Here is a 27,658-nt window from a genome sequence, read left to right as displayed (position 1 = left end):
GTGTAACAGGGCTACTACACAACCCTACATGGCTAAACCCAACTCAGCGGGGAGCACAAGCATGCTACGAAAAGCCTAACGGCAGATGTATTTTCTTTTTTTTTTTTATTTTGGTAACGAGCCCTTTTCCAAAGGAAGAGCAGCGTTGTGCAGACTGAACAGGCTCCCACTGAACTTTCTGTGAGTTACTCCACCTATTCTGCACACACGCTGCTTTTGACCAGCGCGTTTGCGAGCCCATTCTCAGCGCCGCGGCGGGGTTTGGAGGCCGGCTCCCGAGGGCAGGGCAGGGCCGGGCAGGGCAGGGCCGGCCTGAAGGGCCGCGGCCGCTCCCACACGGGCCTCCGGCCCTCACGGCGGGCCAGGCCGCGCTCCGCGCCCAGCTCGCCCCGCGGCCGCCCCTGTCAGCTGCTCGGCGGGGCGCTGCGGAGGCTGCGCGGGGCGGGGACTGGCGCGGGGAGGGAGAAGATGGCGGAGGCCGAGTGAGTCCCGGGGCTGCGGCGGCTCCCGCGCGGGTGGGCCGGTGCGGGGGCGGGCTGGGGCTGTGCGAGGCACGGGGAACGAGCCGAGCCGGGCCGGGCCGGGCCGGGCGGGCAGCGGCGCCCCCCAGCCCCGTCCTCCCCGTGGGCGGCCGAGCCCCTGGCAGCCCCGGAGCCCTGCCTCGGGGCGGGCGTGGCGCCGGGCCCCGCCGCTGCCGAGCTGCTGGGGGCGCGGCGCAAGCGGCGGGCGGCCCGGCTGCCTGTGCCGGGGGGGGGCCGCGGCGGCTGCCTGCCGTGCCCGGGCGCTGCGGGTGAGCGAGGGAGAGGACGGCGGGAGCCGTTCCCCCCGGCAGCGGTTAAACCTGCCTGGCGGGGCTTCGCCCGGGCAGGCGGGGCCGGGACGGCTGTCTGCGGGCAGGGCCCTGCGCGGCCGGGCCCGCGGCCCCTCTGCGGGCATTGCTTAATGGGCCCGGCCTGGGCTGGAGGTGCTAACGCCGGCCTGAAGCGACCGGCCTGATGCCCAGGCGGATAGGGCTCCTCAGACCTGGGAGATCCGGAGCAGACTGGCCGGGAGAGCCGCCTTGCCTGGTGCCCGGAGAAGGAGGGTGGCTTGCTTTTGGCGTTGCCTCGCAGAAGACAGATGGTTTCTTGTCATTTCACCATTTTTGCTATCTTCTGCGCACTGTTGCTTAAGTAAATCTTCTCTTTCTTGGCCCCTGCTACACTGTGTTGTTCCTAATGTGTCTGTATCGTGTCAGAAGTTGTGAATCGCACACAGCAGAAGGCTCTTCATGAGCATGAAGAGCACTGGGGAGCACTTGCAGGACAGATCTTCTGATTAGAAGACAGTTAAGTGACTAAGTGTTTTTGAAAATGTCTAGGGTGACAATTTACTTGTTAGCTTTTTGCGCAATGCCAGACATCGTGTGGTTGCCTTGTGAATCGTATCTAATGCTCTTGCATGGTACGTTAAAAAGCTTGGGTTGGGTTGAAGGCGTGTGCCACCGAGGAGGGGAAGTGCAGCTGGGACTTTGTGGCAGTGCCAAGCCTGTAGCTTTCAGTGTGGTGTTACAGTTTTGAATATGCATTCCCAAGAGATGAAGGCTCAGAAGTAGTGTTGGTTCAATATGTGAACTGTTCCCATCTGAGTGGAAACCCTCAGTAAAATATAAGGCTTAAAAAGAGAGAGACATCATCTCCTCTGTCTGTAGGCACACTAGCCTCCCAGTCTAGACAAAGGAGCTGATGTCTTCTTTAGAGATCTTAATTTCCATTTTCATGAAAGGTGAGACAGTAAATACCTTTGCCATGTCTGAGCATCGTGAACCCAGGCTGTCCGAGGCACTGAAGAATCTTTACATGAGTGTTGGTCACCTTGCTCTGTTCCCCCATTGCTCTGTTTGTGGCATGCCAGAAGGTCTCGGAGCCAATGAGCAGAGAAAACTTGGAAACTGGGATAAAACAAATAGGAACTATATGTGTAGGGTGAGAAACCAGGATGGAAACTACTGCATAATACTAGTTTGGGACCTTGCATTGCTTGTTATAAACATTCATAGACATGTACCCACCGAAGTGCCCTTGCTGTGGTCAGGCTGTTTACCTCATAGGAAAAATCTGTTGCTGGTGCCTTGAATGACTTGCAGCTGCATGGTTGTATAAGAGCAGTAAGTGATTTCCTTGCATAGCAAAGTCCTGTTACATTTTGATAAGCCTTCACAATTTAATATCATATATTTGCCAAATAACGTATTAAATAAATGGCAATCGGCTAAATGCAGGTTTTATATTCTGAAACTGGTTTATTCCAGAATAAAATTGGACTTTTATTTGATCATCAGCATTTCAAGGGGGGAAAAAAGTAAGATCCAATCAGTGTTTACGTCAGTATTGCCATATGGGACAGTTGATGAGTCTTAATGAAGTTGAGGATTATTGTATTTGAAGAATTCCAAGAAGCAGAGTATTGTTAGAGGGAGATATCAAGAGTTAGTATAAAATGGGGAAATAATGGCTGCGGGGAAATTATTAATAGATTTTGTCAAAGACAGGGACTTGGGCTGATCTCACTCAGTATTTTAGTTGATGACCTTGGTGCACAAAATAGGATGCAGTAATGATGTTTGCTGATGACTCAAAGCTGGGAACCATTTGCAGGGCCAAAGAGGACTGAGATATCCTACAGGAAAAATGGAGTGATGTTGAGTGTCAGAGTAAATAATACCTATGGGGTGAAATTCAGCATGCAGGTTTGGGGCTGGTACCAAGGAACAAGGAGTTCAGTAACAGGAAAAATGAGAGACTTGAATGTAGTAATGGATCACAGTGAGCAACTGCTTTATGACAGTGAAAAAAGAAATTGTGATCCTCAGTGTGCAGCAGAAGAGCTCATTTAAAGAGACACAAAAGTGTGAACTTTCTTGTACAAGGCTGTGAGAGCTGAACCTGGGATAGTATACATCAGCTCTGGTAATGCATTAAAAAAAAAGGGATGTGCAGACTTCAGGAAGTGCCAAGAGCTGTTGGGATGGTGAAGTAAGTGGAGAGTCAAGAGTTTAGCTTGTTTTCCTAGGCAAGCTAAAGCTAAGAAGGGACGTAACAGCTTAAAAGCCCCCATTAGGTACGGTATTCCTGCAGAGTTTGTAATTGGGACCTACAGTCTCCAATGCAGAGTATTGAAAAGACTCCTGTAAATTCTGGGAATTCCTATGATCACCGGGTTGGCAAAGCCCCCAGAGACAGGGGAGACTCTCAGCTGGAATAGTGATGTATTTGTGACTCCATGCTTTCTTTCCTGGAGGCTAAATGTCTTATCCAAGCTGCACTGCCATGCCATCTGGAGGAGGGAAAAGAAAATCTGGAGCACCTCCTTTTTGCTTGAGGGAAGTGTGTTGCAGTGCCAGTGCCAGCCTTGATGCACACATCTGTTCAGTGTGAGTCAGGAAGCTAAGAAGCCAGACACCGTGGTTGTCCTCTTTCCCTCCAAGATGTGTTCATGATTACAAATAACACGGAGAATCGGCTGTGTAGAAGAGATCCTGTATTCTTAGGAGGACTCTGCTGCTTCCCCGAACTGCCAGCGGGAAGTTACGTGTGATCAGAACTTTTTTTTTTTTCCTTTTTTTGCCTCTTGGGACTTTTTCTGAGTGATGGAGGATGCCACGACATGACATGACATCTTCTGTGCAGTTACCTGTAGTATCTTAACTAGCCTGGATGTAGTTAACTTCCCTTTTGGCTTTCAGTTGGCAAAAGTGAATACTGCGTCCTCTGCACTGTTGCTGCATCTTCAGAGAGCTTCTTCGGGATCTGCTGAAGCCGGGAAGAAAGGGGATGGATGCGCTGGTTTGGCTCCCCTTGTGCCCGCGTGGCCATAAGTAAGAGTTAACAGAAGCCGCCACCAGTTGGCAGTTTCAAATTTAAAAACAATGTCAGGGCTTTTTTTCTTAAGTTCCAGGTGGCTAAGCTGTCAATCAAAATCGTTGTTATACATGAGTGTGGCACTGAATCCATGTATAACAAGACTTTTGATGGACAGGTTTGGTTTTTTTTAAAAGAGTGATTGGGATGGGAACGCTGCCATTCCTGTAGTGCCAGCAGAGTTACTCACGTAGGATGCTACCTAGTGCACGGGCAGGAGAAGCTCCTTTTCCCTTCACTCTCAGGTTCTTTTGTGTGCCATTACAATTACGGTTTGTAATAATGTATGGCAGCTTTCACCAAAAGTGTGTTACTTCAGTAAACATTTCTCTGTATTGAGATTACTTCTCTGGTTTGCTGAGTTGTTTGCTCTTATCTGGGGTTACGAAAATGGATGCACTGCAGGATTGCTGAAATTCTGACTCCATACTGGAAAATATTTCTCAGATTTCACTTTCCAGTTGAGAAATGTTTTCTGGTGTCTCTTCAAGAAGAGAGATCTGTGAACCTCTGTGGCTGACTTGAAACTAAGGGCTGTATTTACTTGTTTCTGAATTACATAATCTCCAGTTGTTCCTTAAAGAAGGGGAGAAAAACAATTTATTGTTACTGCAAAGCAAGCCTTTCTTCTATCTGATACCAGTTTCATTCCTCATCTCTTCTCTGTGGTTTCACATTCCTAGCTGTCCCATCCCACATGTTTCTTCCTCCTCTGTTTCCTAGTAGGCAAAGCTATTTGTAAAACCTGTTTTCTTTGTAAGGCATTTTTGCAGCTGTGGTTGGTTCTGCTCTCAAATGACTAATTGCCTCCTCAGAAAATTCAGAAAAATATAATAGGCATATTTTTTAACTCAGTCTCCAATTTATTTAAGAGAAGTATATTTAATGTTTCTTATCTGCATTTTTCACCCTTTTTAATTATTTTTCAGGGTTTGGGTATCTCCTAATTGAGGAGAGTCAAAATACTGATTGCAAGTGAATCCTCCTCAGTCAGCCTGTTGGATGTCTCTGAGAACATAAGAAGTCATGGCAGAAAATGATGCAATGCCAACCTTACCAAAAAAGTGTGGCCCATACATTTCATCTGTAACCAGTCGTGGCATGAATTTGGTAATTCGTGGCATAGTGCTGTTTTTTATTGGCGTATTTCTTGCATTAGTATTAAACTTGCTTCAGATCCAGAGAAACGTTACTCTCTTCCCCCCTGATGTGATCACAAGCATCTTCTCCTCAGCTTGGTGGGTACCACCTTGCTGTGGCACAGCGTCAGGTAAGTTCAGTTGTGTACGTATGCCTGGCATGGAGATGAAAGGGTGGATAGGTAGTTACAGAGTTGCAAAAAACTATATGAAAGGTGTGGAAGATAAAAATTTCTCTTCAGCATCACTGCCCTTTTTGAGCTATTACTATCCTTCTGATCTCCCCGTGTATACACAAATATGCATGTGTCCAGAAATTGTTGTTCTGCTAACTTGTTATACTGTAATATTGTTAGCAGAGCATAACGTTTGCTTTTTCTGCTGGATTAGAGTGCAAGTTTAACAGACTTTAAAAGGTGGTGCCACTTGTAATCTTGAAGCTGGATTACAGGAGTGTGCTCTGCAGGCAGCCCTTGAAGTGCCAGATGGTGCAGCACACAGTACCTTGTTTTGAGCGCAGCAAACTACCCTGAGTTATGCTCCCTTTTGTGGTCCAGCTTTCCATTTGTTCCTCGTTCCAGTTTGAGGTATCAGTTTAGCTCCGTAAAGCTGGGAGACCTGGCTGTGGCTCAGGGAGTTGAGGCCAGGCACGCAGTTTGCAGGTGTAGAGGCGCGTTGCAGAACAGAGTACCTTGGTTAGATTAATGTAGCAAGTCGGATGATGTGAACGTACTCCATTTCTCCCATGACCATGTAGGGAGTTGAGGCTTTTGCGTGTTTAGCTAGTTTGAGATGTCTACTGCAGGTAGCAAGAAATACCCCTTTTTCCTCTTTCATCTTCAAGGCGTTCCATTCCATGTTACAAGCCTGCTGGAATTTGGCTTTCTACTTTGCTCTGAAGATCACTGATCCCATGGGTCAGTTTTACACTTTATATTCTTAGCAGCCAGTACTGGAGGATTCTGCTTTAGCGAACCTTTACTGTAAAGGCGGTATCTTCCTAGAGGTCAGTTCTAGTAAGGTTGAGAAGCTCATGTTTCTGGGTATTAATATGAGTCAATAAACTAGCTTTTGAGTTGGCATCACTGTTTTGCTAATGATAATATTTAAGTCTATTTTTTTCCTAGTAGTCTAATTGCTTTTTTTTGATACCTTGTACACCCCAGAGGAGCTTGATTTGAAAGGAAACCCTGCAAATATCTCTCTGAGTATGTCAGTTTTGTTCTCCTGTGGAAATGCATTTGGCATGTTACAATGGCAGTTACATACCTGTTTGATCTGCTAGTTCTCTTAGTCCTCTTTCTGTTGTCTTGCTTAGATTGTTGATTAGATTTTGGTTTGTATCCTGCATTTGCTGCATTTTTCTTTTATACTTTAAACTGATTGTCTTGACAAACATGTCTGGTAAAGGTTTGATCTTTTATATATGGAGTAGTGGGGGCTGAAATGACAGAATCCCAGCTTGCAGCAGCCACACAGAAGGTCTGCAACGTTCACTACAAATTTTGCGCTGTTAACTGTTTGCATCAGGCTGCACCTTATGCTCTCGAGGGTCGTCTGAGAACACTGCCTGCAGCTGCGTATGGGGAGGTTGTGAAGGCTAGGTCTTGCCATCATCTCAGAAGAAACTTGTAGGCCTTTCTGGTTCTGATGGGTTGGTGGTTTTGATGGAAAGACTGGATATGGCTTGTAAAGTGTAGTCAGTCACCTGCTAAGTATTTGCACTACTTGATTTTAAGCCACCTGATTTAAAGATATTACTGCCTTAATTGGCTTTTCCTAGCAGGAGTGACCACTGTTCAGGTGTTTGAGTTCTTTCTTTTTCATCACCAGTCTTTTCTTCTCCATTTTCTTTCCTTATCTTCTCTGCTAGCATACATACAGGGAACCTCTGTGGTAAATGCTGGTAATTCACCCATTTTCTTACCATTTGTACTTGCACAGCCTTCCTGGAATTGACATGAACATTTCTCTGCAGCATGGTTTATTATTATGAACAGAATAAAGGTATTTTGCATATTTATAATCAGTGGTGATCAAGGCTGCTTTCAGAGAAGTCCTTTCATCCGTCACTGTTACTAGTCATCAGTTTGGCCCAATGCCTTTGGCAGGAAAATTGCTCAGGGAGTTTTTTTTCCTCTCCAGCTTTACTGGTGATTTATTTTCCTGAATCCTGGAGATCAGTTTCCTCTCTGGCAGAATAAAGAGCATTTGCTGTAACATACCTCCAACAGCATGCCAGACTGAGGGCACTGGAGTTCGTACCGATGACTCAGACTCTGCCCCCCTCCTGCAGCACCAGTTTAACATTAAGCAGCAGTGTTATTCCTCAGCTGTGTTGGTAACAGTCTTTTTAGCTGCAACTGCAGTAGAGAACACATTTATGAAGAAATGTTCAAAGAGCATAGCAGTCCCTGGGGGTTGAAAGTCCTGTTCGTGTTCTGTATTCAACAGCTACTGTAGGCTCTTAGCTTTCCCTCTTCTGTGTGAGCCTTTATAGTAGCATTGAAGAAGAGAAAAACATTATCCAAACAAAAACTGCTTGTAACAACAACAAAAGAAGACACAAAATATTGATGTTATAAACTGCACTCAGCCCTTACTGTGGTGTGTTTGTTTTGCAGTTATTTAAACATGTATGATATGTGGGACTTTCAGAAGTGCCAGCCTGCAAGCCATTATTGCTCTTTTCAAACTACAATGTGAGACTGCAGATTTCAGTAGGGCGCAGAGCTCTTTCATCCTCCGCCCCTAGTTCTCTGTTTTGCTACTTCTGCCAGGTCACTGATGCAGTGGTTGAAGATGCTGCTGAAGTTTTACAGGGCTTTTTTAAATAATGAAATTGTTTGAAATTCCTCCTCTTTTACAATGTATGTTTTGTACTGTTTATCCTTAAAAGATCTGTTTTGCTAGTCACAATAATTGTCAAAGTCTAGATAGTCTTTATTTTAGTTAAATATTTTCAGTGCTTTAACTTTTGGGCATTTTTTTTCCTGTCTCCACAGCTGTGATTGGGTTATTGTACCCATGCATGGACAGACATCTGGGAGAGCCACATAAATTTAAGAGAGAATGGTCCAGTGTAATGCGATGTGTAGCAGTCTTTGTGGGAATAAATCATGCCAGCGCTGTATCCTATATGCTAATGAAATTGGCAATAACAAATGGGTTTCCACTAAAACAAAGCTCACATAGTCAGTCATGGTAAATTATTGTTAAAGATATAACATGCAGCACTTTTGCAAGGGAAATGCAGAATATGTGTTAGTGTTAAACTGTCGTAGCAGTATTGGAGCTGATCAGTCTCACGTCTTTTCATTCTGAAAAATCTTTTCTTTAGAAATGTCTCAATATTAGGCTTTGTCTTACTTAGAGTCTTTATTTTCTTTGAATAATTAAAGTAAGTGCGGGGAAATATTTATGTGGTAGGTATTACAGAAAAGTGCTTTAATACATTCCAAGGGTTTGTGTCTTTTTAACACCGTAGTAAGAGATTGAAGCCCAGTCTTGAGCTCATCAGTGAAGCACAAGCACTTTGCAAAGAATGGGGAAAACTCAGGACCAGGTAATACCCAGGACTACACAAAGCAAGTAAGCGCTGTTACCCCATTCTGCAAATGATGCCTTGATGCTGAGAGAGTAGTTACCATTCCTGTGGTCATTCAGTAAGAGCAATTAGAAGTCAGTCGGCGTGTTGCAGTACATTATACTCCTCCTAATTGTATAGCTATTCAGATACATCCTTGCACAAGTGTGCTCAAAACTGGTGTCCCTTCCCTCTGGAGGAGCTGGGGACGTGCTGGGTGACAGGGTTTTTTTTCACGTGGACTGACACACCTTACTGGCAGTGCTGTGAGTCTTAGTGGTTTTGTGTAGTCATGTCTAGTGCCTCCTCTGTCAGGCAAAACCAGGATCTGTCTGTGAAAATTGGGTTCTTGTAAACTAATTAGAAAGTAAGTTGATCATCTCTGGAACTCTCATCTCCTTCCGTGTCAGCTCCAACACAGTTTGCAGAAACCGTGCAAAGTTCTGTTTGCATGCTGCTGAATCTCCTCATTTCCAGGAAAAGACAGCAAGTTGTGAGAGCTGGCTGAATTCTTACTGAGGTGGCTTGGCCCTTGTATGGGTTTTGTTGTTGTTTGGTTTTGTTTGCACCAGCCATCCTATCCAGTACAGCCGGATGAGCTGGAGCTGCCAAGGTTCAGAGTCGTTCCCACTGTCCCTCACAAACCTTGCTCTCCTTGCGAAAGATGCATTAATCTGGTTGTGTGGTTCTTGCCAACCTGGACTGTACCTGTTGTGTAAGCACATGCCATTTCGCTGCTTTTAAGAAATACAAGAGGATTGACAGCTTCTCTCTGCATGGGTCCGATTATTTACAGCAAACCTTCTTGCAGTTTTCTAACAGCTGTTACACATATTCCAGGACATCATTAATGTACTGTCTGTATTTCCTCCTTGACAGCTCTCCAGACTGCTTTCTTTTCAGCTTATTACCAGTTCTGCACGTTACCATATTTGGTGTGTTTTTTGGTCTTGTTTGACATTTTTTGTGGTGCTATTGATTTTTATCCCGTAATTATTTATTTCGGTTAGTTGAACTTCTTTCTTATTTCCTCTAGGTCTTTCTCCAGGTTTTTGTGAGAAAATAGGGCAGTGGTTTTATGTTGTCATCCCATAAATTTGCTTTCAGGCTTATGAAACTTGACAGCCTCCTTTTTAATAATCTGTTTTGGACAGGAGTAGTGAGGATGAGTTAGTATTTCCATAACGTTTTGAAGAATGTGAAACACTACGAAGATATCTGGAGTGACTTCACACTTTCAGCACAGAGTTGACAAAACTGATTTTCAATGTTGATTTACATGACTACTTTCACAGTAATATTATTTATATTTTGTTTTGTAGAAAACATTTTAATGTTTAGCTGAATGTAAACTAGTATGTAAATTAAACAAAATTGCAATTAAGTGAGAGTGACAAATACCTTTTTTCAGTAAATCCTTGTCATTTAGAGGAGTCTAATGCTAGACTCAAGATTTCATGCTTAGTGTGATAAAGGACCAGGTAAGGATGAGATGTCCTTACTCTGAACAGTAATATGTGCATTGTATGTCTGTATAAAATGCCTGCATTATCTGGTAGGTGTATAGTCTCTTTGCTCTTGTACAGTGCTAAGACCCTAAAAATGCGAAGAAATGTTGTAAGTTTTTAGTTTACTGATGTATTGGCAACACTTACAAGGCTTATTTCCTTATACCCGATAGCTGTGTTATAGCTGATACTGCTAGTGCTGTATTCTTTATGGTATTTTTTTTCTGTTGTGCCAAAGTATGATAAGTACTTTACACTTGTATACGATATTTCCAAGCTTATCCTTAACAATTAACACAGAAAGTGGATTTTGCCAACAATATCCAGTTGTCTCTCACATTAGCAGCCCTGTCAATTGGACTGTGGTGGACATTTGATAGATCACGAAGTGGCTTTGGTCTTGGAGTAGGAATTGCTTTCTTGGCCACATTGGTATCACAACTTCTGGTCTACAATGGAGTTTATCAGTAAGTATTTACTCCTTTAAGGTTAAATGATAGTCTGCTGAAGCTGTAACATAAAATCAGAATAGCTGAAAGGGTAGAATTTGACATGATTTCCAAAGCTGCCAGCACTTAATTTTGAGTGTAACATAAAATGGACTGTTCATGAAAGCGTTTATGTGTTTGTAAGTGAGACTTTTAGTTGAAAGTTGCTTATTTCAATAAAATTGCTACCTTACCAACAATGTAATTGTGCCTATTTTAGTTGAACAAATGGGATTATAATCAATAAGAAGCTTCCTTTGTTATTTGCTGCAAGTAATTAAATTTCAGTAATACATGTCTTTTGTAGTTGAAATGTCCTAATATTTAAATTTGTGGATTTGTCTCATGTGATTGGAGGACTCTATATATTGCACAGTGTTGAGCTCAAAAATGTGTTCTTTTCCAGATACACGTCTCCAGATTTCCTTTATGTTCGTTCCTGGTTGCCATGTATATTTTTTGCTGGTGGAATAACTATGGGCAATATCGGCAGGCAGCTGGCAATGGTAAGTTTGGAGGGGGAGTCGATTGCCTTCTAATAAAAGTTTTAATCTACATGCCATTCCTTCATATATGCCAACCAGCTATTTGACTTGTGGATGTGGAGTAAGGTAGAAATCAGTAATCATTGCTTTTTGGTCTAGTTAGTGAGCCATTAGTACTCTTATTCAGAGCACAGCCCATGACTTTGCTCTGTACACTCTCAGTTGCATACTTCTAGTCTTTTCAGGACCAGGAGCTAAATAAGAGCTCCTGTGTTTGGGGGGAAGTCAGGCCATCCCCTAAGTCTGAACTGCTCTTTCTGCCACTCAAGGATGCAGAAACTGCAGCCAACAGTGTGTGCACAGAACTTAGGGAGACCAGACTTATCTGGGTGAAGTGTAAGTTAATCTATTTTATCACCCATTTTGTAGAAAAATCCCCCTCATAGCAGTTTCATTAGTTATGTAAATTAATATTATTAATTTTGTCAACTTCTGTTTTTCAGTATGAATGCAAAGTCATTGCAGAGAAGTCTCACGAGGACTGAGGAGAAACAATATGCACGTTTTAAACAGGAAAATATCTGACAAGTGACTGTCGGAGGAGCATAAGGAACACTTGACTATGAAATTGCCAAAATGCAATTTTTTTCCCTTGAGTGGTATACTTTACTGCAATCTGTGATTGCTGCTTCTATAGAAACCTTGATGTCTGATTTTGATTACTGTGAAGTTACAATAGTATGCAATACATTTGACAATATCTGTTCAATTATAGGATTCTCTTTTCCAAATCTAAACTGAGTTTACCATAAGTTCTCGTCTGTCCATAATGTTGCAGTGCCAAACTGAACCTTTGCACTACATTTCTGTAGCTGAAACTTCTGCTTCACTTTATCTTGAAAGTTTTGAGGAATTTCTTAATAGCTCAGTGAAAGACAAGGGATTCAAATTTAGGAATGAAGATCTTCTCTTTCCATGATGATAGCCCATAATATCTTTATGAAAGTCATGGGTTACAGGTGAGCTTTGATGCAGTAAGTAACTGATTTCTGCCTATTAACACACTGTATCATTCTTCTTACATCACAGGTGAGGAAACTTAATACAGATTGTATGGGTTATTGCCGTATCATTTCATTTGTCTGTGGTACGTGCCCAGTATCACAGAATACACAAATGGAAATCGAGGCTGGAAATTCGCTATTTTTTTCCCCTGGTACAACCAGTATACATGTTTGTATATGAATTTATGTGGACCATGATCAAATGTGGACAGACTCTGAAACTACTTGTGTTGAGTAACGGGATACAATTCAGGTCATAGTTGTACAATCCCTTAAGCTGACTTGTGTTGATCCCTTACTAAAAAAAAAAAAAATCTTAGGGAGTTTTTATTGCAAAACTTGATTTCACTGAACTAAATCAGCCACTACCATATAGTGTCATAAAACTCTCCATTACCAATGTTACTCTTGGTAGTTCTTGTCTACTACCTGCTCTGTTTGCAGGGATCAGCAGAAGGAGGCAAGGCTGTATTTTAGGTACTGATGTAGCCCTTATTGCTGTGACTATGGTCCAGGCAACCATAAATGCATTTGTTTTCATAGCAATTTTCTGAGGTAGAGAAATACTGTTACCCCTATTTTACAGGTGGCTGGGCACAGAAAGTCTGATAGGATAGGGAGCTGAAATAAGCTGTGTGCTAATTGGTTCCCTTCTTAAGAAAAAGGATTTTAGTGTGTGACCCATATTTGGGGGCATGCGTCGAATTTCCTCTTGGCTTTGCAGCTCCCTCTTAAGACCATGAGATAAAAGAACTTGTGCAAGAAGGCAGAAAACAGACTTCAAGAGGACACTGCGAACCTGTGCCAGCAGTGAATCTGGCATGAGATGTCTCCACTTTGTCTTCCCCCTTCTGTCTCTGTGTTGATGATGTTTTAATGTATTAGTTTTCCGTTTTTGTCTTGAAATACTATTTTTTAAATCTTCCATGAAAGGTTTATAAGACATGTTACAGTCACCTAGGGAGGCTGGAGTTGGTCCAAAGAACAAATAGATATTTAGACAAGTTTTTATTAATAAATGTGTATATGCATTGTACACGAAGCTTGAAATAGGCAACTCTTTTTCAGTCTTACATGCTTATCTCTAAGTCTGAAAAGTACGCAATGGAGTGCTTCCAAAAGCGTTGTAACAAAAGAGGTGGTCAAAAAAGGAAAATTTCTTGAATGAGGAAGCGTAAAAATAATAAATAAGCAAATTTATGATAAAGAGCTTGGTTCTGCAGCTCCACAAAGTTTCGTCAGCTTATCACGGTTCCATGACAATTCAACACCTGAAGCACACTTTCATTTGGTAATGTTTCAGGAAAGCACTTACGGATGCGCTTTACTTTAAGCAGAGGTAGAACACGTTTACGTAGATCCCTGACTAGAGATTTTCTCTTAATCAAACCATATGGCAATAAGAAGCATGTTATTAATAAGACCAAGAAACTGCTAGGGCATGAACCAAGGGTGGGTTTCCTTAGGCAGGCTCTGGCATTTCACTGAAAAAGCTATTGGGTCCCTTTCCATACAGTATTTGACCTCATCCGCCTTTTTACTTAAACAAATGGCTTCAGCTTGGTGGGCAGTGTGATGAGTCCCTCTTGAATTATCAAGGCATGAATGGCATAAAAATTCAGATGTTTCTTATCCTAACTGTAGGGAATAACATGGTACCTCAGTAGCCAGTGTGCTGACTTGGTAAAAAATTTACTTTCATCGTGACCAGTAAGTGTATACAACTGGAGATGAGTAGTTTTTATTATTCACTTGGTGGTAGAACTGCTTTTACCTGCCAGTCTAAATATTTACACAGAAGAAGCCTTGTGTATGTTAAAATGTGCAGTATGTGAGAAGTGGTTATTGTGCATCTGTGGCACCCACTTTGCAACACTTTGCACTCAGATTCATCTAAACCTGATTAGACTGTGCTGTCCACTACCTTCTTTTGAATTTCATTTTGGAAATTTTGAGTGTGTTGCGCAAAGGCAGCAATCATCCAAAATAAATTTGGGTGGAGTCCTTTATTATATGTGTTTTCCTATTTTTATTCTTATTTGACTGAAGTCAACACAAGATGCACATCTTGGGTGTCATATTTTTTCAAACTGCATTGTAATTTTATGGCTGATGTGTTCAAACCCTGAAAAAGGTTCATGATGAGAATGCTGACATGGCCTTAACTGTAGTGGTGTGAACATGCTGCTACTGTATAGTGTGTAATTATAACATTAGACTGTCTTAAAAATGTTCAATAGAGAATGAATAAGGTATATTTTAGATACAACTTTATAAGCACTATAACCTCTTCACTAATTAAGCATTGTAAGGTCTATGCTGTTTAAACTGGCAAATTGCTGTTAAAAGCAAAATGTGCATTAAATACAATTACAACCTTGTTTGATAGGTTTCTTCTTTCTTTAAAAAATTATACTGAATTTTAAAATACACTGAGTTGCCTTCTATCAGCAATCTCATAATAATTTTGATGATTAAGCTGACATATTGGTGGCAAAAAACACCTGTCTAGAAATATTAAAAAAGAAGCAGGCAAGATCAGATCGGCAGTGATTCTATCATAATTAGCATGCTGAGCAGCCTTTGAAAATTTGCCCTTTTGAATCTGCAATGGGAATATTTGAGCTGGGGAAAAATAAGCCAGATAACTTCAGTTGCAATACAGAAAATAGAGATTTAGATATAAATAGCCCCTATGAATATGAAAAAAACCACGAATGGCAGAGAATCCCTTAATATATTTGTATTTATTAATGTTCCGGTCTGGATATGAACTGAATGTTACTCTGGTATTCACAGACTGTCCATTTGCAGTGCCCATCGCTCTGTCTCAAAATATATAACAAATAGAGGTTTAGAAATGTGTAATGAAAACGCCTCCAGGCAGAGGTGGAGACAGGGTGGGGAGAGAGGTTCATCGGCATTTGAGATGCAGTGCCCACAGCGGGACGGCAACACAAGTGAAAGTTGGAAAGAGCGCAGGGGGTCAATGGACGAGACCCGTGTTTGTGTTGGATGGGGCAACCTGTGGACCAAAAACCCGGACTCTGTAGTCAAAATGCAGAGCCCTGGGCATGCCAAGTGTCTGACCAGAGGAATTACAGCCAAGGTAGAAATAACTACAATTTCACCTACTCATGGCACTAAGATCACTCAAAAGCATGCTGGTGAAGGTGCTTTGCTGGAGATTTAACCTCTCCCTTTCATCTGTAGCCTCTCCATGAGAGCATCGCCCCGGGGAATGGAAACTCCAGGTCCTTCCTGCCCAAATTCAGCCCAAGGGTGCGGAACGGAAAGTTGCCTGTTTCAGAATATTCCAACTGCTGGGCTGCCAGGCTCTCGCGAAACGCATCTTGTGCCTCCCTTTATAACGTGGGTGCTGTAAGCATCTAGAAGGAGAGTAAACAAAGAAACTTTTCCTCTGTAGCTTCCCTACTTCTGCCATCTGGCTGGGAGCTGCTGCGGGGACCTATGGGCATACACCAGCCTTCCCTTCTTATCTCTCCCAGCATGTAAGGAAGGGACATAATTTTACCAGCTGCGTCACTCCGGACATTTTGCATATGCTTTTTACGTTTTGGAGCAGTGTTACTAATAATTCCTAATGGTAACGGATGAATATAACCTGTGGAAGTGATGTTAAATATCAAATACAGTGCTTATAAAAGTACGTGCACAGCTGGGCAGAGGGAACGCGTGTCTTGCCGTGGGAATAGCTATCTAATGCTGTTAGTTTTGATGCCAGTACTAAACGCAAAGCATGAGTAATTTTGCAGCTTAATGTTCAGTACTAAACAGTAAATGAAAGGTCAGTCCAACATGTTAACTGTCATGGAATAGTAAACACTACTTTAATTGCTTCACGCAGCCAGCTTGGATTTTTGGTGTGTCTGCTGTCATGTTTTGAGCAGCATGGTCCAGAGCCTTGTCCTGATTACCTCCCCCTGGTCAAATGACAAAGCCTCAAATTAAAGGATAAACTTTATGCCTGGACTTTTCAGACAGCATATTGGGAGTTTGTGCTTTGAATGCTTAAAAGCCACACTGGGAAAGAGGTGGGGGTCATTTCTTGATCTGATTGGAGCCGAAATCCAGGTTGAAGTGTAGTTTTAGGTTTTCTTGAGGTTTTTCTTTCTTGCTCTTCATTTTTGAAGCGCAGAAGTTTAGCAGCTCCTGTTGCACTTTTGCACTTGCTTTGTTTTTCAGCCTGCCCAGCACTATAGAAGACAGGAAACAACATATACAAATAAGAAAGAATATAAAGGGAAGGGAAAGGGCTGCTACTAAGTTTCCCCAGGCCAAGCCGGTTGAACGCTCGGTGTCCAGTGTGCCATGTGCATCAGTGTAAGATGCACAACCTGCAACATCCCCGGATGGAAGTTCATAGGATTCGCTTTCTGCGCTGGCAGCAGTTCTGCCTTGACTTTCGCACTTAAAAACGGCTTTGCAGGGAGTGACCTGTTGTACTGTAGTTATGCAGGGATACACGTACACGTTGTAGGGTATTCGCAGTGGCGAAGTCCACAGCTATAGCCGTAAGGTCTGCTTTTTCGGAGTTGGTAGAAATTCTGAAATTGTGCCTTTTAAGCAAATAGGGCAAAATATTTGTTGAAAGGAAATCTGTATTTATAAATATGTTGCTGTCTGAATTCACAGTGTAATTCTGCTATTGCTGTTCTCTGATTAGTTCAACGTATGCCTTGTGTTACGTGAGATAAACCTACATTTCAGATACTTAATACTCTTCTGGTAATCAAACCTCAAAGCAAGATTTGTTTCATGCAATTATTCAGGGAAAGCGTGTGAACTAAAAAGAAAGCTGGGAGGAACAGGGTTGCAACTTAATTTACTGGATATAAATTATGCAAGGAGAAGCTCCAACATTTTGCATAATGTTGCAAGAAAGAAAAGGACAGCAAGTGATCATTCCGATTTCGTCCTGGGTTTCAAAACGAGGGGAAGGAGAGCCTTACAGATGCAGTGCATTTGCATTGACTTGTTCTGATCTTCAGCCGTTTTCCAAAGGCATCACCTTGTTGGCCATGATTACCAGAGCATGTTTTGGCTCGTCTGCTTGCCTCTAACCCAGCTGTGCCAGTTGTTTCCTCAGTGACTAGGGATGCTTGGCGTAAGCCTGGCCATGCCACCAGAGAATCCGTAGGAAAATGGCTTTAGCAACTTCTGGCTGAGATTGACACAGTCCTTTTGAGCTTTGTGAGAAACTGGGGATCTGGCCCTGGGCACTTTGGTTGGTACTGGTGAGGTAAAGGTGAGGGATGTGACTACATGGTGTTCTGGTGGGGGTGAAACTCCCTGTAAGGACATTAAGTGCATATGTCAATTAGAGGTTTTAACGAAAAGCAAAGTTGCCCTGCTCTACAGACTCTAATTTCTTGTCTCGAGTGGTGAAACCTGCCATCAGTGTGCCAAAGAGGGAAGAATACGCTTTTTTCCTCCTCCTTACTCTTCCTTTGCACAAATACGTAGGAGCCTGAGCTAAGGACAGTTAATCCTGTTCTTGGAACCAGGACTATTTATAGGCGGGGTTAGCACTGAAAGACTCCACTGTTTTCTTTTTAAAAACAAATGCTTGTTCTGTGCTGCATGTCAAGTGCAATCATTGCTGAATGAACTGACATGCAGAGCCGAGTTCTCAGCTGAACTGGCGTAGCTCCATCGATTTCAGTGGATATGCAGCAGTTCATGCTGGTCGGGAATTTGGCCCAGTGTGTTTGAAAGGGATGAAATTGTTTAGACCTCACTTCTTTTCTAATGTGATACAGGTCAAAAAAATCCTACATTGTGCAACAAATAAGAGCAGCACATTGCAGAATCTGCTTTTCCCTCTCCTCTTTCACCACTGATGAAAACTGTCATGATTTTCTGAGATTTACAATGTGTGCTTTTTATATGGTATATCAGCTCTTCAGGAGGACTGGCTTGTAAGAATCAGATCTGGCAGGTCAGATTAATAATGATGCAAATGCAAAATGTTGGCTGCTGATGAGCTTGTTGTCATAAATGCTTGCCACAATCCTGCATTTTTTTTTCGTCCAGTATTTCGCTTGTAGGAAATTCAGCTGAGGATTTGTTTTGGACCCGTGCCTGCTCTGATTAGACTGGAAAGAGTGAAATAATACTGCTTTGTGTGGTTTCAGGCCCCGCTTACTGACCAGTTTCTTCAGATTAATGTAAAAAGCAAAAATGCAGCTGGAGTAGTGGCTTGAAGAAGATGAATTGAATGACCCTGAAGACTGATGTTTCAAGGACGTGAATCGATGTAGTGATGTATCCACTATGGTGATAAGTGGTATAAGAAATGATAGACGTGCAGTATTATGTAAGTAATAAGTGTAGAAATGCAGTGTTGAGAAATGAGGAAGCTGGTAGAAAGTGAGTACCCGTTCCTGGAAACATTTTTTTTGGGTTTGTTCTGCAGACTTTGGTCGTTGCACTGGTCCAGGGGATGAACTCTGGGACAGCGAAGAGCAGCGAGACGAGGGGTCACTTGATAAGCTGGCTAGGTACAAAAGGGAGCTTGGTTTAGATGTCCAGTCAAAATGCCCAGCATGAAGACAAATACCAGTGGTATTTTGATTTTTTTTTAATGTAAATTTATAAAGGAGAATCACCTTTAAGTCCCAAGGGACAGAGAGAGATATCACAAGTTGCATTTGCATTCAAACCTTAACCTCCGTGGGAGTACACTTAAAGGCGAGAGGAAGAGTTGGTTTTTCAGACCCACGTGTGCCACTTCAAGGTGCTTTTTTGAACCTCGGGTTCCTGGATTTGGAGTGCTTCTTGGGATTCAAAAACCACTGGGTTTCACCGTTCTGGATCAGCTCACTGGTAGATGAGGATGGTTGTGTTGGTCCCGCAACCTGTGGCTTGACAAATGTGGTCCCTTAATCTGCTCCCAGGAGATGAAATAAGCTTAGTTGAAGCAGGAGCAGTTCCCCAGTCCCCTCCTTTCCATCGCAGCACCAATGCACAGCTCAGTGCCCAGGGAAGGCCTCTTCTTGTCAGCAGTATTGGCTCCTCCTGCCTTCCACTGGTCGTAAAAGCGAGCCACCAGAGATGCTGTGCAGCAAGAAAGGGACCCAGTTGCTACCAGAAACCCCCAAACTATCTCATCAGGGAAGTTTCAAAGCTACGGGGGACAGTACGTGCTTTCTGGCATCACCTGAATCAGCTTTTCATGGAGTACTTGCACTTTGATGAACTGTCAGACTTTGATAGTTTGTGATTTCTAAGGTCGCAGTAACTAATGAAACCCAGAGAGATGTGGTGAAGTTGGTCGTGTAGCTGCTACACAGCAGATTACTACGGGATGTGGCCTAGAAAAGGGACCACGCAACACACGGTCTGATGTCTCTCTTGCACAGCTGCTGTGAGGCGCATGCCGAGATTTCGCTGAGGAAGGGCATAAATAGACAACTGACACTTGTGCAGACAAATCTGTATGGGATTTGATACCCTACCTAATGCTGACTGATGTTAAAGGGACTTAACGGGTAGGAAAAGCTGCTAGAAAATTGTTCTACTCGAGCTCAGATAAATGGTGCTGAGTATCTGGTGCGTGCGATGAAGATGAACATATGTTCATCACTCTGGCATCTCTTAAATTATTAAGGCCTATTCATTCTGCTATCTAAAATTCCTGAAAACAATATCTTATCGCCCGTTGCACTGTTTCCCTGAGACGGTTCACAATATTGTTCATCGTAAGCACTGTCGCATCTTACCATTGATTAAAATGGTAACTTCCAACTTAATCTTCCCGTGGGAAGAAAGTATTTTAGATATTAGTTTTCCTACACTACTTCAATATCGGCCTTCTCTTCATCACAATACTATTTTTAATTAAATCTGCCGACCCTTTGTTATGAATTCTAATGTTAAAAAGGCTGATTAATGCCCAGGCGCAATACCTACTTTTAAAAAAACACCTGCGTTTTATTCTGACAGCCAGTTAACATCTAAAACACATACCTCTAAACATTTGCATACGTCCTTAGCTTTCGGGATGTCTTCATTGAGTTGATGTGCCTGAGGCCTGACATGGGCTGTTAGATGATGCCGTCTCCGTTGCTGGGAGCAGAGCGTGGGTTGGTTTGAAGCACGGAGGGCCTGGCCTGTGGCTGGGGCTCAAAGGCGGCTGCGAGCAGAAGATGGAGACCCACCTGCTCTCCTTCATCCCCACCAGTTCAAAGGGACCCGCCAAAGCCGTACTTGGAGCCGAGTGATAATTGTACAGTTAACCAAGTGTTGAAAAAAAAAAAAAGTGGTTTCTTTTCAACGCCATCTTGTCAAAATGCCAGACGCCGCTTGTTTTTGACATTTTCAGCTACTGTTAGATAATAGTCTTGCTTCTGTCACAGCTAATGCTGACTTGAAGGCACTTGTGCATTTCTCAACTCAAATGCTAAGCAGACAGACATGGGTCTTGACAAATATTTTCCGGGCTTGCCCAAGGCAAGTAAAAATGAGCTTCTAGTTAATAGTTTGTTTTAAAATTCAAATTGGTGAAATAGGCAATTAAAAAAAATGACAATTTTCATCAAAATTTGCAAATTAAATGTCTCTTTGCAGTCAGAGTGGGTTCAAGAAACTGCAATAGATAATTGCTATTTGAAATCAGTGAAGTATCCAGCATTTTAGGGCCGTGAGGATTGTGGCTGTTCTGCCTTAGTAAACCTTGATTGATTTGGTAAATAAGCATTTCAACTTCTCTCTTTAAAATAAATAAGCAATTTTATTGCTTTATTGCTTACCCCTGTATGGGAGGTAAACAAGCTCTTGAGCAGTAACCCCGTAATATCATGAGCCCAAGTGCCATCTGTCACTGAGAATTTTGTCCCTTTATGCACAATAGCTTCTTATGGCATTAGGTCCGTTGTAGGCTAATTGATTAGCAGAGATCCTCCTTTCAGTTGTTCCTGCTTTTCTTCGCTAAAGGACCATATCTCTCATCTCCATTTCCTTTTCTCTCCCCGTATTAGCATACTAATCACACTGAACTCCCACTGCTAAAAAACTCTCTCCATTTCATACGGGGGGAGGGGAGGCGGAATAAACCGGCATTTCCTGAGAGATTTACAGATGCTGGTTTATGACGGTTAGAAGGGAGGAAAAGAAAAGGAGAAGCGGTGGCAGAGGTGAATAACGCACTGTGCTGGCTCTAGTGTGCCAGTGAAAGCTGAGACTATAGCCGCATAAATATTAAACACATTTGAGAAGCACTATTAAAATAAATATCAAAGACAAAGTTGCTCACACATCTGTTTCTCCTCAAATTTTGCCACAGTGCTCTACATTTGTTTTCTCTCCAGCTGTTAACACCTGTCTTTCTGTCAGTGGTAATAATGCAATTTTAGGTGGGCTACGGAGCTGACAGTAACATGAAAGAATTCTCTATTTTTGATATAAGAAACTCCTTTTTTCAAAACTAAAAAGGGCTCTGTGAACAAAGATATATCCTTGTGCTAATCCTTCGGAGCAGTATATGGGGGTTTTGTTGTTTTAGGTTGGTTTTTTTTTCAAACTACGGAGGGTTAGACTTGTATTGCACAGCTGAACTTGAACTAGATGAGGCATCCTACGGTGGGCAGCTACTGCTTGCCTTTGTAGTTCTCATTTTATTGCTGACACACATTCAGAAGGTTGTGTGTGCGTGGTACCCCTCTCTCCGTGCGATGCTTGTTATCTAACCTCATCAAAAGGGTATGCTGTGCATTGATTGCTACCAGAGGACACACATCCAGTGGTGATGTCTTCTTTACTTACCTCTTAAATGAGCACAATTTTCACAGGGCTGCCTGAAGAAAGCGTTTTACAGCCTTTGCTGTAGCCATCTCGATAGAAGGATGACAGGAAGTTCTCAGCTATCTTGGCACTGAAGATGATGGGACGGATCCTCAACTAAAATAAACCGGGAGAGCCCATTTACTGTGCTTTTTTACCTAATGCAGAAGAAAAAGCTATTTATTCCTTTTGGCTTACAGAAACACATCCTGAGACTCAGGGCAAAACATTGATGAACCAGACTAGAAACATCCCAGATACGGAAGAAATAATGACGCAAAAGTGTGCGTTAGCAGCAAATTAACACTCTTCACCCAATATGAGCTTAGTATCCTGGCTGGGCTCAAGGCTCTTGAGCCCATATTGAGTCCTTCATGCCTTCTTCTCCTGCAAGGTAGCCCGTGGGTGAAGAAGGTCCCACCCGCTGTGGGAATGTACGTTTCCATCCGTAATCCCTGCCCGTCAGTCCCAGGGAGAAAAATGTGGGCGAACTTTGCAAGTGTTTCAGCGCAGATTGTCTTTGACGCCTGCGCGAAGCCGAGCTGGCTCTCAGACAGGTTTTGTCAGGAAATTACTGTGTGTGGCTGCTGTGGCAAATAGATGTCCCTTTCACCCCAGTCTTATCTCCAAGTTTAGTTTGTGAGTGATAAGTACGGTTTTGTCAGCCATTTCAAACCAACAGTAAAGTCGTCTTCTCCTTCTGAAGGTCCTACGTAATGATTTGTGGCCACATTGTTTCATTAATGAATGAAACGGGTTGATTTTCAAAAATATTAACTCGCATCAAAATTTGCAACCAGGGGACCAAAACTGACCTTACGATAAATAGCCCTCAAATTCAGAAATTACCATCTTTGTCAGCGGTAGGAGGATATGGAAGTATGAACCACGTCATGGTCAGCCCGGTCCTGTCAGCCACCGCTTGCAGAGCTTCACGGACGTCAGTCAAACAGCCTGCGAGGGGGATGCGGGCTCCCCGAGGAGGGCAGCAGCGTTCCCGGGAACGATCCCGGTCCGTGAGCTGTAACGGTTAACGCAGAGCGGCTGCAGCCTTAGCGCCTGCCCTTGGCACAGCGGCTTCGCTTCCCCACCGCAATTCCTTGTGCAATGCCTGTTTATTCAGGCTTCACGCAGGGATGAAACGTCTGACCCATTGTGCGGGACCGGGCGCGAGGGGAGGGATTTCCCGAAGCGCTCTGTGCTGGCTGCGCTCTTCTGCCATTAAAGCGGTTGGGGGGGGCGGGGGGCTCATTGTTTCCAACGGGAGAGGATTTAGGCCAAGGCTGAATGCTTCAAAAAAATCCCACCCCAAAGATCTGCAATAATAGGAAATTGAACCCAACTGTAGCTCTGAAAACGGGAGATAATGTTATTGCATGAGACACCCCCTCGTGCTTTCTGTTTGCCACAGAGGCAGCACATGCTTCGGGGAAACCTTTTTACGTGTTTAGTTCATGCTGGAACGCTTTCCACTGCCCGGGGAAAAATCCCGAGGTGCCAAAATCCACTGTCACCCCCGAGTCAGCTCTCCCATGTTTTATGTGCTGTTAGTGCTGATGGGTATCCACACCGTATTAGAGCTCCCGGTAACTCTCAGAAACTCAAATATTGTGCAAATTACAGCCAGGATGTTCAGGGAGCAGAATGTCCCTCTCTTAGCAGATGGCTGCAGCCCACAATGTCCTATAATCACAACATAAAATATTACTACTTTTGCATGCTGTGTTTCGGAAAACATGCCAAACTGTAGTTCGGTTTCATAGCACCAGAAAAGTTTCTTCAGTAGGAAATAATTTCTTTGCAGGGTTTGGCTTTGGGATTCTTCCTCTTTTTTTTTTTTCCCCTTTCCTTTTTTATTTTTTTGTTATTACCAAATAGATCTGTCTTCAATCTGCAAGTACAATAGGTCTCTGAATACGGCACTGTCACAGAGGTAGCCTGGAAAGACCATACTTCACTACAGGAGTGGCTGAGAGTTTAAAAAGTCTTCTAAACCTATTTGGGCTGACTGATTTGGCATCGCTTCGGAGGCCTTTGCCCTGGGAAAGTCGTAGGTTTGGCTGCTATCAGGACAGGAGCCTCTAGGACGACGGTTGGCCTGGTGTGACTTCAGCCGAGCATTGTTCTGCTGCCTCCGGGCGATTCTCCCAGATGATAAATGATGCTGTACACGGAGTGTGCAGAAAAGAGCATCCTTCCTCCTGTAGACAAATTACTTTCTAGTTTCTGCAGGCTGCATGGTTGTGATTTTTCCCCCCGATGTAATCTGTATGGGGTGTAACATTACATAATAAGCGATTAAAGACCAGTGATGACTAAGAAGGTAAGCGATCAAATATTTTACCTGAGACACATGTACACATCATTTATCTCACTTTTCTCATAGAAGAAATTAAACTGGTTTCCTTAGCTTTTAGTCCAAGGCAAATTAAATCCTGGATTTGATTAAGTGTTGATCCTTCTGCCTCGCATTCTCCTGGAGATGCTATTCAAATGTCGGGACAACAGAGGCGAGATTGGCTCTTTGAATGGCTTTCATCAAGTCCCAGTCCGTATGGTTTCTCTTGTGGAGCAAAGCAATCAAATCAGTTGGGTTATTCTAGAGACTAATGTCATGGCAAGGAATTTCTCATACTTGATAGAGAGGTTTACTGACCAAAATATGGTCCTGTCCTAGACATGAATGAGAAAAATCCTGTTTTATAACATGGCAGCATCTATAATTTTTGTCCAAATCATGGCTGTTACACTTCCATTCCGATGAATATGTAAGTCCCAAATAGTCTGCTGATATAACTGATAAGGCATAGCAACTGGGTGGAACAAGAAAAACATCAGGAGAGATGCCTTGGATGAGAGAAAACAAAACCTTTAGTATGAAAAAGTCTTTAGTATAAGCTGGCTACACAATTCACATCTGTGCATGGGCAGGGATGAGGACACTCCAGTCTAACCCCTGTTCCCTGCCCTCTCCTGGTACTACTCAACTGTTCCTCGAGTTGCTTGGGAAAGTGCAAATCTGCATAAAATCAACTTAATTCATCATCAACACCTCCGTCTGAAGAGTTTCTCCTCAGTGGGACATTCCCAACGTTGGCCAGATACCCTGAAGTTTCCTCCTCTCCATACTTTGCCAAAGTCTTTGTAGATTTAGCCTTAAATCCAGCAATTTTCCGAAATGATGAGTGCAGCACAGCTGCCGTCCCAGCTCCTCCATGGTCCCGGGCTGTGCAGGAACTTCTTCACACAGATGTAGGAGAAATCTGTGCCAAGCAGCGGGGCATTTAAAAGGAGTGTTCACATCTGATGTTGTTCAGGTTTTTTTTATGTGCAATGAATTGCACGTTTCCAGCCAAACTCAGAGCATTCAGTTTGCTCATCACAAAAGCCACCAGCACAGCTGGCAACTGTCACCCTGCCTCGTACGATGGGGAGGGCTGTAAATAACCCCGCAGCCAAAGTTTGGGTGAACAGTGTGTGCGTAAGGCTCTCAAATCCAACTGCAAAACATCACTGTGCAGAGGAGAGCGCTCAGCGTGGAAGACAAACAGGACAGGACATGTAATGTCTATGCAGTAACAAATGTATTAGAAGTGGAGTCAGGCCACGGATGCTGAACAGGAATTGAAAAATTTCCAAAATTTGGGGATATTTCTATTAGTTTGAGCTTTCAAAACTTTCTGAAACATTAATGTCCAAATTTTTTTGGACTTCTCTAGCATGTATTAGAGGAGGGTGTGCAGTGAAATATTTTTTCCAGGCTTTGCAACACGTCCCCTCACAAAACTGTCCTATGACTTTTCCCTTCACAACGTTGCCATTGGGATCGTGGCGTGCCTGTGGTGTTTGGTGAGCAGACAGCCCTCAGGCTACAGAGGTGCTCAACCACCATGTTTTTGCTCCACTAAAATTTCGTTCCGCTTGGGCTGAAATATGAAGTGTTAAATACTGCCGTTTCCCTCCTTCCAGTTGCATTCCTGAGGGGAATTTTGGAAGGTGGCCAAAACCAATTGAACACAAAAATCCTGTAGCAGAGCAGTGCAGCGGAGGCAGGGGGACCAGACTGTGCCGGGAACGCCGGGGGCTGCCGGGGCAAGCACGGCGCTGGCGTGGGGAGAGGAGCAGCAGCACCATTTCCTCTGCCCTCGTCACCCGCTCCTACGGTTCTTTTTTTTTTTTTTGTCTCTGTCATCCAGAGTCAAATCATGGGGTCACAGCTCTGAGGCTCTTGAGGAGAAGGAGTCAACACCCGTGGCCCAGCGCTGGGGAATGGCAGGGAAGGGCAGCAAGAGGGAGCAGAAGACAGGAAAAATTTGTCCTCCCCACCTTGGCCGTGGGCATCCGGAGCACAGATCTGCTGTCCCTCTGTGCGGCATCCCCTCACTTCCACTAGAAAACATGACCATTAGTGCAGTGGTAACACACTCTGCTTCAGGGCTTAAATGCTCATGGAAGGGAGAAGCGCTGTAGCCATTAGGTATACTAAGAAATTGTGTTGGGGTGGGGGGAAGCATAATTTAAAAAAAAAAAGTTGCATATAAAAAGACCAGGAAGCAACAAATAGCGGCAGTGGAAGACTGAAACGCATGGGCTTGGCTGTTCAGAGACAAAAGTACACACAAAAATACACTTCAGTGATTACGTCTTTGACAAGCTTGAACTATATGTTAAACAAAAACCAGAAAAGGTCACAGAGACATTCATGGAAAAGGTATTGCTCAAGCAAGCACCCTTATGAGGAGGTGGCAGAGACTGCAGGGTGTCAGGGTCAGACAAGCAATGTCCATCCCTCCTGCAAAGGATGCTGATTCTCATTCCCTGCTTTGAGGGTCCGTCAGTACCAAAGGTACTTTGGGGCAGATGAAGACCACGAGCGGGGTCAATGTCCAGCTTCTGCTCTGGAAGGCTGCTGCGGAGGAGCTCATGCTGTATAAATAGTTCTCATACTGGAGGAGAGCTTGGGCAAGTTTTAATCACTTTTAAGGGGATTCGGTTGCAGTAACACACATGCCTCATGCTCCTTTGGATTCACTCATCTGCCAGCCCTGACCTCCACTACAGAAGGTGGGGTCTCATGTGGGTCCTCTCTCCTACCTGCCAACCCCATACTGATGTCTCAGGTCCCCCAGAGCATCCCACCTGGCACTAGAGACTTATGTTTCAGCTGCTGAACTCCATCCTCTGGGCTTTAATTCCTCCACATACACATTGGCAAACTGTGCCTTGTTTGGAGAGCTTCTTGGAGGGGTAGTTCAGAAACAGTGAGGAAAGGCTTTATGGTCTCCGGTGCAAATTACAGAATCACAGAATCACAGAATTGTATAGGTTGGAAAAGACCTTTAAGATCATCAAGTCCAACCGTAAACCTAACCCTACCAAGACCACCACTAAGCCATGTCCCTAAGCACCACATCCAAACGTCTTTTAAATACCTCCAGGGATGGGGACTCAACCACTTCCCTGGGCAGCCCCTTCCAATGCTTGACAACCCTTTCAGTGAAGAAATTTTTCCTACTATCCAGTCTAAACCTCCCCTGGCACATCTTGAGGCCATTTCCTCTTGTCCTATCGCTTGTTACCTGGGAGAAGAGACCGACCCCCAACTCTCTACAACCTCCTTTCAGGCAGTTGTAGAGAGCGATAAGGTCTCCCCTCAGCCTCCTTTTCTCCAGGCTAAACAACCCC

General features: G+C 43.6%; 1 protein-coding gene across 5 annotated transcripts; it reads left to right on the top strand.

The window, feature by feature from the left end:
• The first annotated feature begins 326 nt into the window (after positions 1-326).
• On the top strand, positions 327-18,757 carry INSIG2 (insulin induced gene 2). Of its 5 annotated transcripts, none has more exons than XM_075511258.1 (6): positions 327-482; positions 4,829-5,169; positions 8,044-8,168; positions 10,433-10,599; positions 11,027-11,126; positions 11,609-18,756. In XM_075511258.1, the coding sequence occupies exons 2-6, from the start codon at positions 4,926-4,928 to the stop codon at positions 11,648-11,650; spliced, it is 678 nt and encodes a 225-aa protein (XP_075367373.1). In that variant the 5' UTR covers positions 327-482; positions 4,829-4,925; the 3' UTR covers positions 11,651-18,756. The 5 variants fall into 5 exon arrangements, with proteins under 5 accessions (XP_075367373.1, XP_075367377.1, XP_075367375.1 ...); XM_075511260.1 differs by lacking the exon at positions 327-482 and adding an exon at positions 1,261-1,327; XM_075511259.1 differs by lacking the exon at positions 327-482 and adding an exon at positions 3,165-3,412.
• Positions 18,758-27,658: the final 8,901 nt, after the last annotated feature.

Source organism: Mycteria americana, chromosome 9, assembly GCF_035582795.1.
Source record: "Mycteria americana isolate JAX WOST 10 ecotype Jacksonville Zoo and Gardens chromosome 9, USCA_MyAme_1.0, whole genome shotgun sequence".
NCBI classification, from domain to species: domain Eukaryota; kingdom Metazoa; phylum Chordata; class Aves; order Ciconiiformes; family Ciconiidae; genus Mycteria; species Mycteria americana.
The sequence above is the reverse complement of the archived record's forward strand: the minus strand, read 5'-3'. Positions and strand labels throughout refer to the sequence as shown.